Below are 16,539 nucleotides of genomic sequence, written 5' to 3' on the forward strand. Positions count from 1 at the left end.
GCGACACAACGGCTTCCGGCGACTGTTCGGCCCACACGCAATGAGCTGCAATGACGCCATCCGCCCCATGGCGGCTGCTGCTAGCCTATACTGCACCGCCGCAGCAGAAGCGCCCATCAATCTCCTGGCTGGTGATCTCAAGGGCCTCACCCGTTGAGAAGAGCCATGTCAACAAACAATCGCTCACGAGAGCAGATACCCAGCGCCTCGCAGAAGGCGGTGTACACAATTCTTTTTCAAGCAGCGCCACCAGCGCCTAAGGAAGAGCGAGAATAACTTGACCGCTCGCAAAAAAAAAAATAGGAACATCTCATTACGGGACCCCCGAAAGGGCCCTCTAACCTAACTGTTCTTCACTAAACAGACAGCCTTAACTTCATTCTCATTATGAATATCCAAATATTACAATGAAATTTGCGAGGACTTCTCCACAGTCTGGACATTGTAAAGAACTCCGCAATTTCAGTCCAAAGGTGATGTGTCTCCAAAAAGCACACATAAAATTAACACAGACTAACTTTATTAGGCAATAAGCCACTTTCCGCAAAGACCGTGACGACGCACTCGCCTATTCGGCGTGTGTAGCCGTAGTGGTCGATAAGGGTGTTTCATGTCAGCAATTGGAACTACGAACTTCCTTCAAGGCACTTGCTGCCCGAGCAGTGTTGTTTGGTAATCTAGTCAGAATTAGTTCCATTTCCATGCCGCTTGCTTTAGGCTTTCCAGAACACAGTTTCAGAGCTTCATTGACGAATTTCCTCCGCCATGCATAATCGGAGATCTAAACGCTGATACACCTATGAGCCTATGCGGCGACTTTCGTTGTGATGCGTGGGGCGCCTAGTCTAGAATTTTTTTCTTTTCTTCGCGGGGGCATGTTTATTGAACAAGAAACAAACTACGTGCTACAATGTTGCACATAGCACCGACTCATCGATAGATTTAACCATAATGTTGAACATACTAGTGCCATACATGGAGTGGCATGTTCTCAAGAAAATCTTTGGGAGCGATCACTTCCCAATTATGTTAAACCTAATAAAACAAAATGTGTGCTCGCCACATTTTCTCCAATGGAACGTCGAATCAGCGAACTGAGAACTGTTTCGAGAGCTCACATATTTAGGCGCAGATAACTTTTATGCTTTTAATCTGGTCGATGATGTGGCGTACTAAACATGTTTTATTATAGACGCTGCAACAAAATGCGTCACACAAACTAACAGACTGGATAATAAGCATCGCATGTCATGGTGCAATGATGAATGTAGGAAAGCGTGGAAAAATTAAAACAAAGCTTGGCGACTGCTTCGTAATTCTCCAAACGCAGAAAACTTCGTTAATTTCAAACAGGTCAAAGAGCAAGACAGGAGAACACGTCGACGTAACATACAGAGACCTGAGAGTTGTGCATATCTGGTATAAATTCTTACACGGAAGAGCCGAAAGTATGTAATAGGGTGAATAAATTGAAAGCCTGCGAGACGAAGCTCCCTTCCCCCCACCTGTCCTTAGTAAGTAGTAGTGCCTGGAAGTTCAGGCAGATTGCCTGGGTGAACACATTAAATGTACCTGCAGTGCAACTCCCTGCACGCAATTATTCCAGAGGTTGAAAGAACCAGCAGAGCAACAACCTCTTGATCGGAAATCCGGCCAAAAAGGAGAGTGCAACCGCCTGTTCAGTTTAGCTGACCTTAAAAAAAATTTTGCTTCTTCCAACAATTCAGCACCAAGTAGTGACCGTACCATAAATGAAATTATCAAGCATCTACACTCTGAAACGACCCGCTGTGGTTACTCATTGGCTATGGTGTTGGGCTGCTGAGCATGTGGTCGCGGGATCGAATCCCGGCCACGGCGGCCGCATTTCGATGGGGGCGAAATGCGAAAACACCCGTGTACTTAGATTTAGGTGCACGTTGAAGAACCCCAGGTGGTCGAAATTTCCGAAGTCCTCCACTACGGCGTGCCTCATAATCAGAAAGTGGTTTTGGCACGTAAAACCCCATAATTATTATTATTATTACTCTGAAACATAGAAAACAATACTCTTTCTTTTTAAAGTTATATGGGCTGCTGGGTCTTTTCCATCTTTCTGAGGCGAGGCTACAATAGTCTCCATACTCAAACCAGGCGAGGACCCTTCCTTACCTAGTAGCTACATACCTATTGCTTTGACAAGGTGTCTGTGCAAGCTGCTTGGAAAGAAGACAAACCGGCACCTTGTCTGCCTCCTAGAAAGGAAATAAATAGTAGATCCTTTCCAGTGTTTCTTCAGAGAACGTAGGCTGACTACAGACCACGTTGTCTGCTTAAGGCATGCCTTCATTCGCAAACAGTTTTCCCTTCCATATTTCTTCATTTGGAGAAAGCGTAGGACAGATCATAGCGCTTTGGTGTTATCCGAGACCTTCCCGCTATTGGTGTCCGCGGCAATATGTTAAGTACTTTCGAAAGTTGCATTTCTAACCGCACTTTCCGTGTAAGGGTGGGCCATGCCTTGTCGACGTTTTTCACCCAGTAAGCGGTTGTTCCGCAATGTGGTTGGCTAAACTGCACACTGTTTAATGTGAAAATGAATTCTTTGGCATGGCTGTCCAAAGAACAATGATTCTCAAATTAATGGGTGACGTGATTGAATGCCCTGTTTCGCCCTCGAACCTAGACACCGTACATCGCATGGCCACGAAGTCTGGCAAAAAAAAAAACATAATTGCCCGCTTCTGCTTCCGTGACAATAAAACCGAATTTCTGCGCAAAGCGAGAAAGGCTCGCCTACAAAGTAACCAAATTGGTATCTCAGGCTCCACTCCACCCCCAGCTCCAGTCTTTGTAAATGACCATTTAACTCCCGACAACAAGAGGCTTTTCGCGAAGGCACTCGCGCTAAAGAAGCATAGCAACTGGCAGCTCCTGTGGACAGATAAACAGATAATTGTCTCATTAAAGCTCGCAAGACCAGTGACAGCAAAGTATTCCGCATTTCAGCTGAGGCGGACCTGCGCATCTTAACCTAACCGTCTTTCATTCATCTTTTCCTTGCGCGTGCGCACCTTAATCTGCCATGTCTTTGATATCCCCACAAAGATTTAAGTATCAACTTTCAAATAATAATCGTTCATTAATCCATTTTAACGCTCGAAGCCTTAGGAGGAATCATGATAACATTAGTAACTTTATCAACAATCTTGATCACTCTTTCTCGTTTATTTGTGTTTCTGAGACCTGGCTTTCTGACAATGATTTCAATTTATACGGTTTTCCATCTTACAGTTCTGATTACTGTCATCGTTCGTCTAATAATCATGGAGGTGCTGCTATTTTCATTGCTTCGGACATCACTTACACACGTAGGCAGGATCTTTCAATAAATGTTAGTTCCTGTGAGACTATTTGGATTGAGGCTGAACAACGTTTCTTTGCACATAATCGGAAAAATCTTATTCTTGGTTCCATCTATCGCGCCCCGTCATCTTTTGTCACTGACTTCCTACTTGCTCTCGACGTCATACTTAACAAATTATCGTTCGAAAACAAGAATGTTTCAATCGTGGGTGACATTAACATCAACTTACTCGATACAAATACCAGCGCATATTCTGCCTACTCGGATTGCTTTTTCGGATATGGCTACGAGTCGCTTATTAACCGCCATCCAGATGTAGCAATAACGTAACGCAAACACTTCTTGATCATGTGTTATCTAACATGACACCGTCCCCTGTGTCGGGAGTAGTACGTAGTGATATAACCGATCATTTTCCCATTTTCGTTACATTTAACAGTCTAGTGGGAATCCTCAACATCTCTTTCAGTACATCAGTATTTAACCAAGATACATTTATTGATACCGTTAGCAATACTAATTGGACTCAGCTAAATCTATTGGAAGATCCGGCTGCAGCAGTTGATAAATTCTCTGCGCTGTTTTTACATGCCGTATCAATAAGCACCCGGACCGTTAGGTGTAAGAATAAATATAAGTATGCCTGCAACCCGTGGATGACGTCCGCGTTACTGACCAGCTTAAGGAAAAAAGATAAGCTATACAGGAAAACTAAGCGGCAACCTTTTATCTCTAAGCTGGCTCTGCGTTATAAAAAATATTGTTATGTTTTTAACACGCTACTTAAACAGGCTAAAAGGCGCTACTATGATAATGAATTTAATAAACACAGCAATAATCCAAAAACGCAATGGAAGCTTCTGAACGAATTCATGAATCAATATTCTACGCCTGAGCAATGTTCTAAAATTAACCTGAATGGTACAACATACCGCGAGCCCACTCATGCTGCCAATGCCTTTAGCGACTATTTTGCCGTGACACAAATAAATAACAACCCAATCACTCAGCCAACCTTGTCTAGGTTACCTCACTCATTTTTTCTTTCGCCTGTTACTGTTCCAGAGGTGCATTTAACAATCTGTAGCCTTAAAAACACAAGTCCAGGTTTAGATAACATTCGAGCACACCATTTACAGTTAGTTGCTAATATTATTTCTGAACCAATATGTATCATAACTAATCGAATTTTCGAATCTGGCACTTTTCCTCTATGTCTAAAGAAGGCTAAGCTCATTCCCGTATTTAAGAAAGGTGCCAAAGACCTAATTTCTAACTACAGACCAATATCTATTCTTTCGTCTTTAAGTAAGATTATTGAACATTTATTAGTTAAACGTTTAAATAACTACCTTGAAAAATTGAGTACAATTAATCCCTGTCAGTTCGGATTCCTTTCCGGAAGTTCTACTTGCTTAGCATTGCTCTCTTTAACCGATTTTATTAAGAAATCTATAGATTGTGGTAAATTCGTTGGCTCTGTCTTTTTGGATTTCACCAAAGCTTTTGACACGATTAACCACAGCATTTTGTTCACTAAACTTGAAGCATACGGTACTACTGTTCCCGCCTTAACTCTATTAAGAAGCTATTTGTTGGATAGGCAGTACGTGGTTTCTGTATCGGGTGCCCTTTCTCAAACTAAGATAATTAACTTAGCTGTACCCCAGGGGTCCATTCTCGGTCCATTACTATTTATTATTTACATTAATGACTTACCTGACCTTTTACATTCATTTCACTGCGTTTTATACGCCGATGACACCACCATATAATTATCAGTCACGTCGTTATTCTCTTTAACATCAAAGTTAAATGCTGCGCTAACTGACATTATAGAATGGTGTCTCAGTAATTACCTAATTATTATTCCAGAGAAAAATAAATATATTCTATAGTGGTCACAGGGTCCTAACTTCTCTACTAGCGTTAATACTTGGTGCTCATCAAATACCAGCCGGTGACTTGGTTCTATTCCTCGGTGTTCTCCTGGACGCTAACCTCAAATTTGACTCCCGCGTTAACAATATTAAGAAAAAAAAATGGCATTTGGCATTCGCGCTCTAATAAAAGCACGCGCGTTCTTTTCTCGCAAGGCTGTTTTATCACGTTACTTTGCTTTTATTCATAGTCATATTAACTATGGAATCACTGTCTGGGGCAACACGTACAACTGCCACCTGTCATCACTTCAGCATTAACAAAATCAAGCCATTCGTATCATTACTAGCAGTCCTCGTCAGTCAAATGCATCCATTTTGCTCCGTCAAAACCTCATTTTTAACGACCGTGAACTGGTTTCAATATAATTTAACAATCTTATTTTTCAAGTTACTTAACAACCAATTGCTTTACGAATTCATTGACCTAAATGATTTACATAACTACAATAGAACTAGGTTTGCCTTTAACAGAAATTTTTTACTGCCTCGTGTCCGTACCAACTATGGTAAACTAACATCTTCTTTCGCTGGCATATCTTTATGGAATCACTCACCATTAAACATAAAATCACTCACATCATTCTATGCCTTCAAAAATCCCTTAAAGAGTTCCTTTTGGCGCAGTGACGCAGTTATGGTTCCAAATGTATTATTTATTATCACTATTTCTCTTATGTTTTGCTGTTCACATGCTTGCTGTTGTCTTTAGTCGTTTTGTTCATAATGCTTCTTTTTATGTATTCTCATGTATTTTGTGTCTGTCAAAATTTTGTATATGTATATTTCTAGCACACTTATATTTTTACTTCAAGTTCATCTTGGCCTGCCGATCATATTTTTCTCTATTTCGTTCTGTTCCTTCTTTACATAATATAAAGGTTCTGTTGTACGCCGATATTATTTTCATTTTATGCGAAGCATATTACTAGAGCTCAACCCAGCTCTTCAGGCGCGGCGGTGTCGCCTTCAATACCACGTGACACCGCGACGTCACGACAGAGGAGAAACGGGGCTCCAACTCGCACCGTCGCTCGCGGCGTCGCCTTCAAGGCTGACCACGTGACACCGTGACGTCACGACAGAGGAGAAACGGTGCTCCAACTCACGCCGTCGCTCGCGGCGTCGCGGCGGTATACAAGCAGCTGCGCTTGCCTCTGCTAGACACTCACGAGGTGAGATGCCTCCTGGAGACAGAGCTGCTCGTTGGAATGAGAAGCGAAGGTTGCGGCGTGCTACAGAGACTGTTTCTAGGTGGCCTTGCCACGGCGTAGCGACTACGCGCCCCGCATCGGACGCGGTGAGCGTCGAGCAACGCAGCGTTCGGCGCGACAACGAAATGTGCGCCTGAGCAAGCGCCGCACGCCTGAGCCAACGCCGACGACACCGGCTTTTCTGCGACACGAGCTCCTTAACGCTGTCGCGTTAAAATAAAGGCTAGTATGCTTCGCATCCTGGGCTTAACCTTAGCTAAGCCAAAGCCATTTTTTTTGTTAGTATTACTGTACATTGTCATCACAATCACTTTTCTGTTGTTGCACTACAGCTCTTCGTTTCTGTTAGTGTACATTCTATAAGTTTTATTTCTGTCCTGCCACCTATGTAATTTTTTTTTCTGATATTTACCCACTGAGGGTCCCGGTTACAGTCTTCGACTTTGGGACCCTCGTCTGTAAAACAAAAATGTAACCGTTTCTTTGTTTGTAATGAATAAACTTGATTTGATTTGATTATAGTCTGTATATATAGACGATGTACAGAATGGATTTAAATCATGCCACCTTGCTATCTGCCAACGACGTGTCCAGCATACCTTAAGTAAAGTAGCAAAATAGACTGATGAAAAGGGTTTTCGGTTGAGCCCACCGAAAAGTACATGCGTTCTTTTCACGAATAACACAGGAATGCTATCAGACCCTACTATTGAGATATCTTATAGTAGCTTACCTGTAAGTGCCGAGCACAAGTTTCTCGGCATCATATTAGACTTAAAACTCACATTCATCCCGCGTATATATACTTGAAGGCAAAGTGCCTCAAAACAATGAACTTATTGAAGCTTCTATCAAGCACAACATGAGGCAGTGACAACAAATGTCTTTTGAACTTGTAGAAATGTCCTGTCGGCCCACGCCTTGACTACGGCACCATAGTGCTTTAATGTTGTCGGATCCTGTCCACCATTTAGGAATCCACCCCGCTTCACCAAGTGCTTTAAAGTTGTCGGATCCTGTCCACCATTTAGGAATCCACCGCACGACCACAGCCTTCATAGCAAGCCCCGTATAAAGCCTTTATGGAGAAGCAAATGTGGGTTCGCTCCATCTTCACAGGTCGTATACAAGTTTTACATATTCCCTGAAAATAAATTCGAACCATGACCATCGGTCTGACTCCACCGTAACTGACGTGACCGCATCCACACTCTTCGATAAACAACCCGCAGCGAGAAGGCGGTTGACTTTGCGTGTGAGGAACCTTAGTGAAGAAGTGGGTGTTCCAGTTCTTGAAGATTGTCACATGGCCCCAGCAAAATTGCTACCGCCATGGCAGCGCCAGATGATAGAGAGTGACACATACTTCGTAGCAGGCACGTACCCAGGATTTTTTTTCGGGGGGGGCCCACCACCTCCATCATCATCATCATCATCATCATCATCATCATATTTTATGTCCACTGCAGGACGAAGGCATCTCCCTGCGATCTCCATTTACCCCTGTCCTGCGCCAACCGATTCCAACTAGCACCCGCGAATTTCCTAATTTCATCACTCCACTTAGTGTTTTGTCGTCCTCGATTGCGTTTTCCTTCTCTTGGTACCCATTCTGTAACCCTTATGGTTCAACGGATATCTAACCGGCGCATTACATGACCTTCTCAGCTACATTTTTACCTTTTGATGTCAATTAGAGTATTGTCTATACCCGTTCGCTCTCTGATCCAAACCGCTCTTTTTCTCTCTCTTAACGTTGTGTCTAGCAATCTTCGTTCGATCGCTCTTTGCGCGGTCTTTAACCTATTCTCAAGTCTCTGCCCCATATGTCAGCACTGGCAAAATGCACTGATTGCACACCTTACTTTTCAATAATAATGGTAAGCTTCCAGTCAGGAGCTGGCAATGTCTGCCGTATGCGATCCAACCTATTTTTATTCTTCTGTAAATTTCCTTCTCATGATCAGGGTTCCCTGTGATTATTTAACCTAGGTATACGTACCCCTTCACCGTCTCTAGTGGCCGACTGGCAATCCTGATCTCTTGTTTCTTTGCCCGGCTATTTATCACTATCTTCATCTTCTGCATATTAATATTCAACCCCACTCTTACATTCTCTCTGTTAAGGTCACGAATCATTTGTTGTAACTCGTCTGCATTGTTGTTGAATAGAACAATGTCAGCCGCAAACCGAAGGTTGCTGAGATAATTGCCGTCGATCTTTACTCCTAAGCCTTCCCAGTTTAATAGCTTGAATTCTTCTAAGCACGCAGTGAAAATTGTGTCTCCCTGTCTGACCCCTTTCCCTATAGGTATCTCCCTGCTTTTCTTGTGTAGAAATAAGGTAGCTGTAGAACCTCTGTAGATATTCTTACGCGAAGGACGAGTCAGTAAGACGAGAAACTATTTATAGATTATATTTACAACAACGGTTGCAGCGCTGACCGGTTAGATTCACAGCGCGAGCCCAGTTCGTTCTTCCTCCTCTTTTCTGGAGTGATGGCGCCCACGCACCTCGTTCAAACAAAGAAATACCACACGCATGTAGCAATATTTTTTAAGCTTTTTACGTAAGCGTTCTGTAGTCCTTGATTAAATAGTACCTCTAGACTGCTGGTATCTCTACTGAATCAAATGCATGTTTGTAATCTATATAAGTCACATAGAGAGGCTTATTGTACTCTGCAGACTTCGCGATAACCTGATTGATGACATGGATGTGATCCATTGTAAGGTATCTCTTCCTGAAGCCAGCCTGTTCCCTCGGTTGACAAAATCTAGTGTTGCCCTTATTCTATTGGAGATTATTTTGGTAAATATCTTATATAATACTGGGAGCAAGCTAATGGTCCTATAATTTTTCAATTCTTTAACGTCTCCTTTTTTGTGGATTAGTATAATGTCTGCATTCTTCCAGCTTTCTGGGACCCTTGCAGTCGATAGACACTTCGTATAAAGAGCCGTCAGTTTTCCAAGCATTATGTCTCCTCCATTTTTGATTAAATCGACTGTTATTCCACCTTATCCTGACGCTCTTCATCGTTTCATGTCTTGCAGGGCCTTTCTGACCTCATCGGTAGTTATAGGAGAGTTTCTGTATCCTGTTCATCACTGTTTCTAAGTGAGGTATGGTGACCCCTCTGGGTACTGTATACTGGTCAGCTTAGAATTTTTCCGCTGCTTTTACTATATCTTCCAGATTGCTTATGATATTATCCTTATCTTTTAGTGCATACATCATGGTTTGTCCTATGCCAGGTTTCTTTTTTACTGATTTCAGGCTGCGTTCATTTGTTTTACGGCTTCTTCAGTCTTTCTGATGTTATAGTTTCGAATATCAGTTATTTTCGCCTTGTGGATCCGCGTTGACAGTTCCGCGAATTGCGTAACGCTGTGTAGCCGCCAGTCCCATACAACCGCGTAGAGCGCAGGACTCTGCGATTCTAGACGTACTGCGCTCACCGTGAAAGGTTAGAAAAACACCCACATATATAAGCACAGAAGTGGCTACGTGAGGCGGTTCGACCGATAACTGTAGAAGCGTCATCCAAAGCAAGTAATTATTCTCCACTTCCGGCGGCGTTTTCTCTACTTCCTTTTTAAATAAAAATATTGACACGTGTACTTATCTTTATCGGGCGACCACGTTTCGCCACTTAACAACTGTAATCGCACAGCGAGGGACGCGCCTGAATGTATCTGATGTTTCTGGAAAGTTATCGATGCTTCTACCCGGCTGTCTGTTGTCGCCGAACCTTGTGTTATCTGATTTCATCGCGTAACGCGAATGGTGTAGAACTTTGTGGAAGGCACGCGGGTCCGAACAATTAGTCTGGAACATTCGACGACTGCTCTATAAAAGACGACGCGCTTGACCCGCTGATCAGATTTTCGACGATCGCCGACTGTGTTCGCCGCTTTCGTTGTGCTATAAGTGTAGCGTGTTTTGTGGGCACAGGTTCGCCCAATAAAAGCTAGTTTTGTATTCCACCGTACTGCTTCTTTCTTCGCCGTCACTACCACGTGACAATATGTTGATCCATAAATATTCTCATAAACAATGGTTAACTTTTTATTATTCGCTTTTGCTTGCAGTTTGGTTGTTGCCTTGGCTTTCTCCCTTAGTAGATCGCTTAATTTCTCAACTCCTTGAGATTTTTGTTTCCAGTTTCCAATTTTGCACGAAAAGTGCTATACAATTAGGAAAAAACAGACAAGGTAATGGGCGACAGTCATCTTGCTTATGGGTTTAAGGGTTATTGCAGGGTTTCATGATGGACGCTCTTTCACATTATCTTATTTTCCACCTTATCTAACCCATATCACGTGTATATGGTTCCGGGCATCTGCCAGCGTCGCGGCGAGCCGTAACTCAAGGAAATAATGAAGCAAAGGGAAAAGTTAAACGCAATTGGTGTTTTCTCCGGCCGCAACTCGTTCCATGAGGGTACAGACCAGCTGAGTAACAACCGCATCCCTCTCCTGGTCCCAGGATCAGCCTAAACAAAGAAGGTTGAACTAATAAAAGCAACAGCTATGCGCGTGACGGTTGAATAGATGGTGACAACTGAACGCATCTCAAGTTAATCGCGCGGGTGCGGAATCTACGAGAAAACTGTCCTTCACATTACAAGAGATGCCGATAACTACCGCCATCTAAAAGGAGTGAAAAAGGCAGCATAATGCTGACCGATGAACAGCTGCCAAGTCTCAACAATGATCTGGCGACGCTATAGGAATGTGTGAGGAGTGGTGGCGTGGGGTGGGCAGGGGGGGGGGGGGGGGTAGGCCACTTGATTTCGGGGGGGGCCCGGGCCCCCCCGGGCCCCCCCCTGGGTACGTGCCTGCTTCGTAGAGTTCACTAAACATCTGCCAGAGGCACACATTAAAATGCCTTTCTTAGAACTCCAGTGCAAGTATTCGAGCACAGAGTTTTACAAAGACGCTTCTAAGTCACATGTCGGGTTGCCTTATACATGCGTTGGTCCATCCTCCTGAGAATCCGGTGTACTGCACAGAAAAAAGTATATTTACGGCTGAAGCCTATATACTATTGTGGACTGTGAAGCATATAAACAAATGAAAACTTCAAAGAGCAATTATATTTACAGGCTCGCTTAGCGTCGTAAAAGCCTTGAAGTCAATCAATCAATCAATCAATCAATCAATCAAATATTTATTTCCAGCGACAGTTGGGGGTCCCTTTTGCGAAAAGCGGTAGTAACACCACTCGAAAATACCTAAAGGCCCACGTACATGACAGCGGTATTACGATTCATACGTTCAAAAGCAAATTTACAATTATCAAATAAAAAATGCAGTTCAAAAAATTATGAAGAGGTTCTCTGTAATTAACAAGAAGTCACTCTGTAAGCCCAAAAACCCGGCACTTATTCACCTGTATTCTGTTCTCTGTACAGCGCATATATCTAACAAGCATGTCATTAAATGCTGTGTATCTGGCCCCAGAGGCATCGAGGGTAATGTACTAGCAGACCAAATGGACGTGTCACTCACATCGCAAGCTATTACTCCTATCGTTGCTGTCGCTGTCACTGATCTGAAGCCTATCTTATAAATGAAACTGCCAAGCCACTGAGAGCGCTTGCGGCACGTTGAAACAACGAACAAGCTTCACATGATTAAGCCACAGTTAGGTTCCTGACCCTGCAAAACGGAAACACGACGAATTGATGTCCTATTCTGACCACCCGGGATTGGACAGACCTATGGCACCCATAATTTTTACTGACTGCAAATGAGCCTCCAACCTGTCGTAGATGTGGGGAGAGGTGGCCATTCTTTGGACCTTGGCTAACCGTCCTCCTGGAGTGTCGGGAAGCCGAAACTGGGAGAAACGTTTTCCTCTTGTATACCACCAGCACACCCCTCTCCATCCTGCAATGCTTCTTGGTGCAGAACGGTTCTTTGACACCAAAGCAGTTCTAGGATACTTGAATTATGTAGACTTCCACGTTTTTAGCCTCATAAATTCATAGCACATCCTCTTCCCAGAGGATGCCACTGTGGTACATGCCCCTACACCCCCTCATCTCAAGGGCTCTGCTAAGGCAGTAGTGTTACATGCAAATGTAGAGCTGTGACGTAATTTACAATATCATCATAATTCCGCAATCTTTCATGTCCACAGTATAGCTCATTAACCATTGGTGTTATTTTGTTACATATACGCTTTACGCACTTTATGGCGACTGTTTTAGGCTCCTTTACAGCCATGTAATATATACCTCTCGTAATTCATGCCTCCACTGCGAACTCATGACCACGGGCCTGACACTCTTTTGGCTATATGTGGCCCTTGCGCCACAAAACGCCGCATTCTTCATACATACTTTCATGCATGCATACGCACATGCATGCATGCATGCATACGTGCATGCATACGTACGTGTATGCATGCATACGTACATGCATGAACATACGTACATGCATGCATGCATACGTACATGCATGTATGCATACGTACATACATACATGCGTACATGCTTAGGGACATGGTTTTACGCCCTTCGAGCACTTAGTTATAAAGAAAGACTACCCATTCTACGTGAATCAGACCCGAGTGCAGAATTTTGCGTTCGAGTTTTGTTGAGAAAGCGGCAGAAATTTTTATTCTCTGGCATGTCATTATTTTTATTGGAATACAATTACAGAAATTTTATTGTTGTTTTACATATGAATATGTTAGTTGCGCAATTGTAGATAATCGTAGGGCAAATCGAACTAAAAGAGGTAAACAACGAGTGTTTATTTTTTGAGGAGGGAGAAATAGAGAAAGTATGGACACTATAAAGATATACCAACTTACAGCACATCGGCACGCATGCAACAGAAGCCTCTTCAGGCAATTATGTGTGCAACAGTTTGGCTCTTTATCTAAATGCTCGCTGTCCAATGCAAAGCAATATGTCGAGCTCGATATTCAATATTCGTAGCGAGCTGTTCAGTCCTCGTGAAAGATGAACGAGCAGCTCAGTACTAGATGCACAGTACCAGTTGTTCCCCTCGCAACGTTTGATGGCTTTGCTATTTGCTGGAATCTTCTCCTGGTCCGATGAAAGCCTTTCTTGCCTAAACAGCTGTCCCAGAAGCTTTATTGCCTTGTTTGGGAAGCTGCATTTCATTTTTTTTTCGATTTGTATTTTTGTAAAGAGTTGTAGTCCGACCTGAACAAGACAGGCGATCACTTCATCATGGCACCGCAGATGTGGCAGTATGAAAGAATATACACTACAATGCCGTCTAAATAGCATAAGCAAGTTTTCAATTTCAGGCCGTGCTAGACACTACTGTGATGCCCTCGAATGTGACAGCTGCCTTGCAGAGAACGAAAGGCACGACGCTGAACCTGCAGAGCATATCGGGGTGGCAAAATATTGGTTTCTGTGTTACGTTCAGAGCACCTCGTCAATTCAGTCTATTACAGGCAGTAGACATAATTGCGCGTGATTTTGTACGGGACGCGTCAGTCCGAGTGAAAGCCTACTGAACAGCCTACAAAAATGACTACACAGTTTCTGAAGATCCTATGGGAATACGTCGAAGCATTTCACACACACATACACACACACACACGTATATATATATATATATATATATAGCCGTGTACGAAGAGACGTGGCTCTCTCTCTCGTCTTTCTCTCCCCCTCTCGTTCTCCATGCTTAGGGTAGCAAACTGGATGGAGTCATGGTTAAGCTCTTTCCTTGCTCTATTATCTATCTCACTCTGGTCCATGCTTATGGCAGTCGATGGGTATGTGCAACTGCCATTGATACGACGCAAGGTCGACTCGGAATGTGCAAATAATATAACAGAACTTTAGAGAGTAATTTTGCCAGATCATTTGACTCGGGTCATCCGATGGCATGCATGTGCCTGAGGACACTGCGAAGGATATTCCGTTGGTGCTGCTCCTCTTAAAAACGCCTACCTTAAGACTGGGAACAACAATGTATTACTTCGCCTATTAATACGTTTTGGCGCACTCACACCTCCGCAAAGCTCAAGAAACAGTGACACTTAGAAAAGCGTAACATTTACAAGTTTATTTTTTCTGTTTCATAAATGTTTGTTTTATTATCGCGGAAGGATTTCACTATGCTTCACTTTGTGACTTGTTGTTTTTCCGAAAATAACTGCATGAACTTACTAATAATGAGTAATTAAGCAGCTTTGATGCTTTACCACTGTATATTTACCGGCTCTCAGTAAACATGGTGATAATTTTGAAGATTTCCTAAATTTTGAAAAATTGGCCGTTTCAAGTAACATAATTGAAGGCTTTCAGATGAATTACTGAGACAGGTGGATACTACTTACACGAGAAATCAAGACATATGTTAAAATAATTTTAAAAACTATTATTGAACTTTCTAATTACCTGTATTGCGGCCCATTGATATTTACGAATAGGAGCCGGTGAGTATGCATCGTGTATTGACTTAGGATGTACTTCCAGAATTACATCTCTTTGGAGATATGTGCCATCAAGCTCACCAAAAATACATTGTTGTTCCACTTACATTTTTAAAAAGGCGCTCTTTTATTCAGGCAAGCACAAAAGTAACTGGAGAGCCCATGTATTTCGTCCCGCACTTTGCGAAAGATTATCTCGAAACTCTTGTCATCCTGGAGCTTAATTTCAAGAGGGTCCACCTTGCAAACTCACCTGCTACAATCCGGAAATCGCAATATGTGCCGTAAGGTAATTAGATAAGATGTCAGTTAGACAATTTTAAATTAGTGTAATATATGCTTAGATTTATCACGCTAGTAATTTTTCCTTCATCGGATAATCCAAATGCAAAACAAGAAATTTTTAACCTGCCTCAGTCGATATTTGTGAATTCCAGGAAGCTTAGAAATGATCATCCTGAACAGGAAAACATTGCCGAAAAGCTGCTTCGCTATGCTTTCAATTTTACAATTTGGCGTTGTCGAAACCACTTTATAATATGTTCGATCCATTTTGCAACCCTCATTCGCAGGGACAACCAGCAGTGCCCCGATGGACGAGGACTCGTACCGTTACGTCGAAGGGATGTGGCTGCACAAGTTGTTCAAGGATGAAGCTATCATCTCCGCTGTCAACTATAAGCCACGGCAGGGAGACATATTTATCGATACGTATCCTAAATGCGGCACAAATTGGATGCAGTTTATTGTATACAACATTTTGACTCGTACAGCACCGGTCACCAACTTGGGTGCATTCAGACTGATGAGCCCATTTATCGAAATGACAGGAGCCTCTGCTGCGGAGAACCCCTTGAGAAATGGTCCCGTGATGACACACTTTCCGTACAACGTTTTACGACCGGTGGATAGAGCCAAGTATATCTACGTAGCCAGGAATCCGTACGACTGTGCCGTTTCCTTCTACCACTTCATCAAGGGGCTGACTCCTAAAACTGTCACCGATGTTTCCTTTGAGAAGTTCCTCAACCTCTACTTGGCAGGAAAGGTAACTTTCTACCACTTTAGCACATGCACTGTGAAACCAGAGGGAACGTGACTTCTTTGCGGTAGTTAATTTTATTCGTACATGCGATGCGTCTGACCTTTAGAAATTGGCCGGACTCGGAGACACAGAGGTATTATGACTGTCTTGTTGACAACGGTGCGCACAGCAAACTCTGCTTTTTTCCTGGAGAGTTTATCTATCACAATGTTCAACCTTCCGCATTCCCATAGGTACTGAGTATGGAGCGTGCAATGCCTGCTATAGTGATCAGGAAAGTGTCCGCAGTGTGGGTGACAGTTGTGCACGATCGGTCATTTTTCAACCCAATATCACGTGAAGAACCCTACCATTTTTCCGTCATTAGCAAACGTGAGAGAAGTCCGCTTGCTTTAGTAATATTAGACAGTTGCTGCCTTATGAATACTGCTTTATTTGGTCATTTTGTTACAACGACGGTGGCCACCCTTCTGGTATTCCATGCTCATATCTTGAAAAAAAAAACAGTCCTCCGCTGCTCAGTTCCAAATAAATAGTAATACGCCCCTTCCTATAGC

General features: G+C 43.0%; 1 protein-coding gene across 1 annotated transcript in view; it reads left to right on the top strand.

Annotated features, from left to right (window-relative positions):
• The window catches only part of LOC135897236 (sulfotransferase 1B1-like), a 34,292-nt gene that overhangs the window by 15,489 nt on the left and 2,264 nt on the right, over positions 1 to 16,539 (top strand). Inside the window, exon 3 of the mRNA XM_065425818.2 lies at positions 15,510 to 15,985. Within this exon, the coding sequence (XP_065281890.2) occupies positions 15,510 to 15,985 (476 nt within the window). The remainder of the gene's footprint in view (positions 1 to 15,509; positions 15,986 to 16,539) is intronic.

This window comes from Dermacentor albipictus, unplaced genomic scaffold (genome assembly GCF_038994185.2).
Source record: "Dermacentor albipictus isolate Rhodes 1998 colony unplaced genomic scaffold, USDA_Dalb.pri_finalv2 scaffold_35, whole genome shotgun sequence".
NCBI lineage: Eukaryota > Metazoa > Arthropoda > Arachnida > Ixodida > Ixodidae > Dermacentor > Dermacentor albipictus.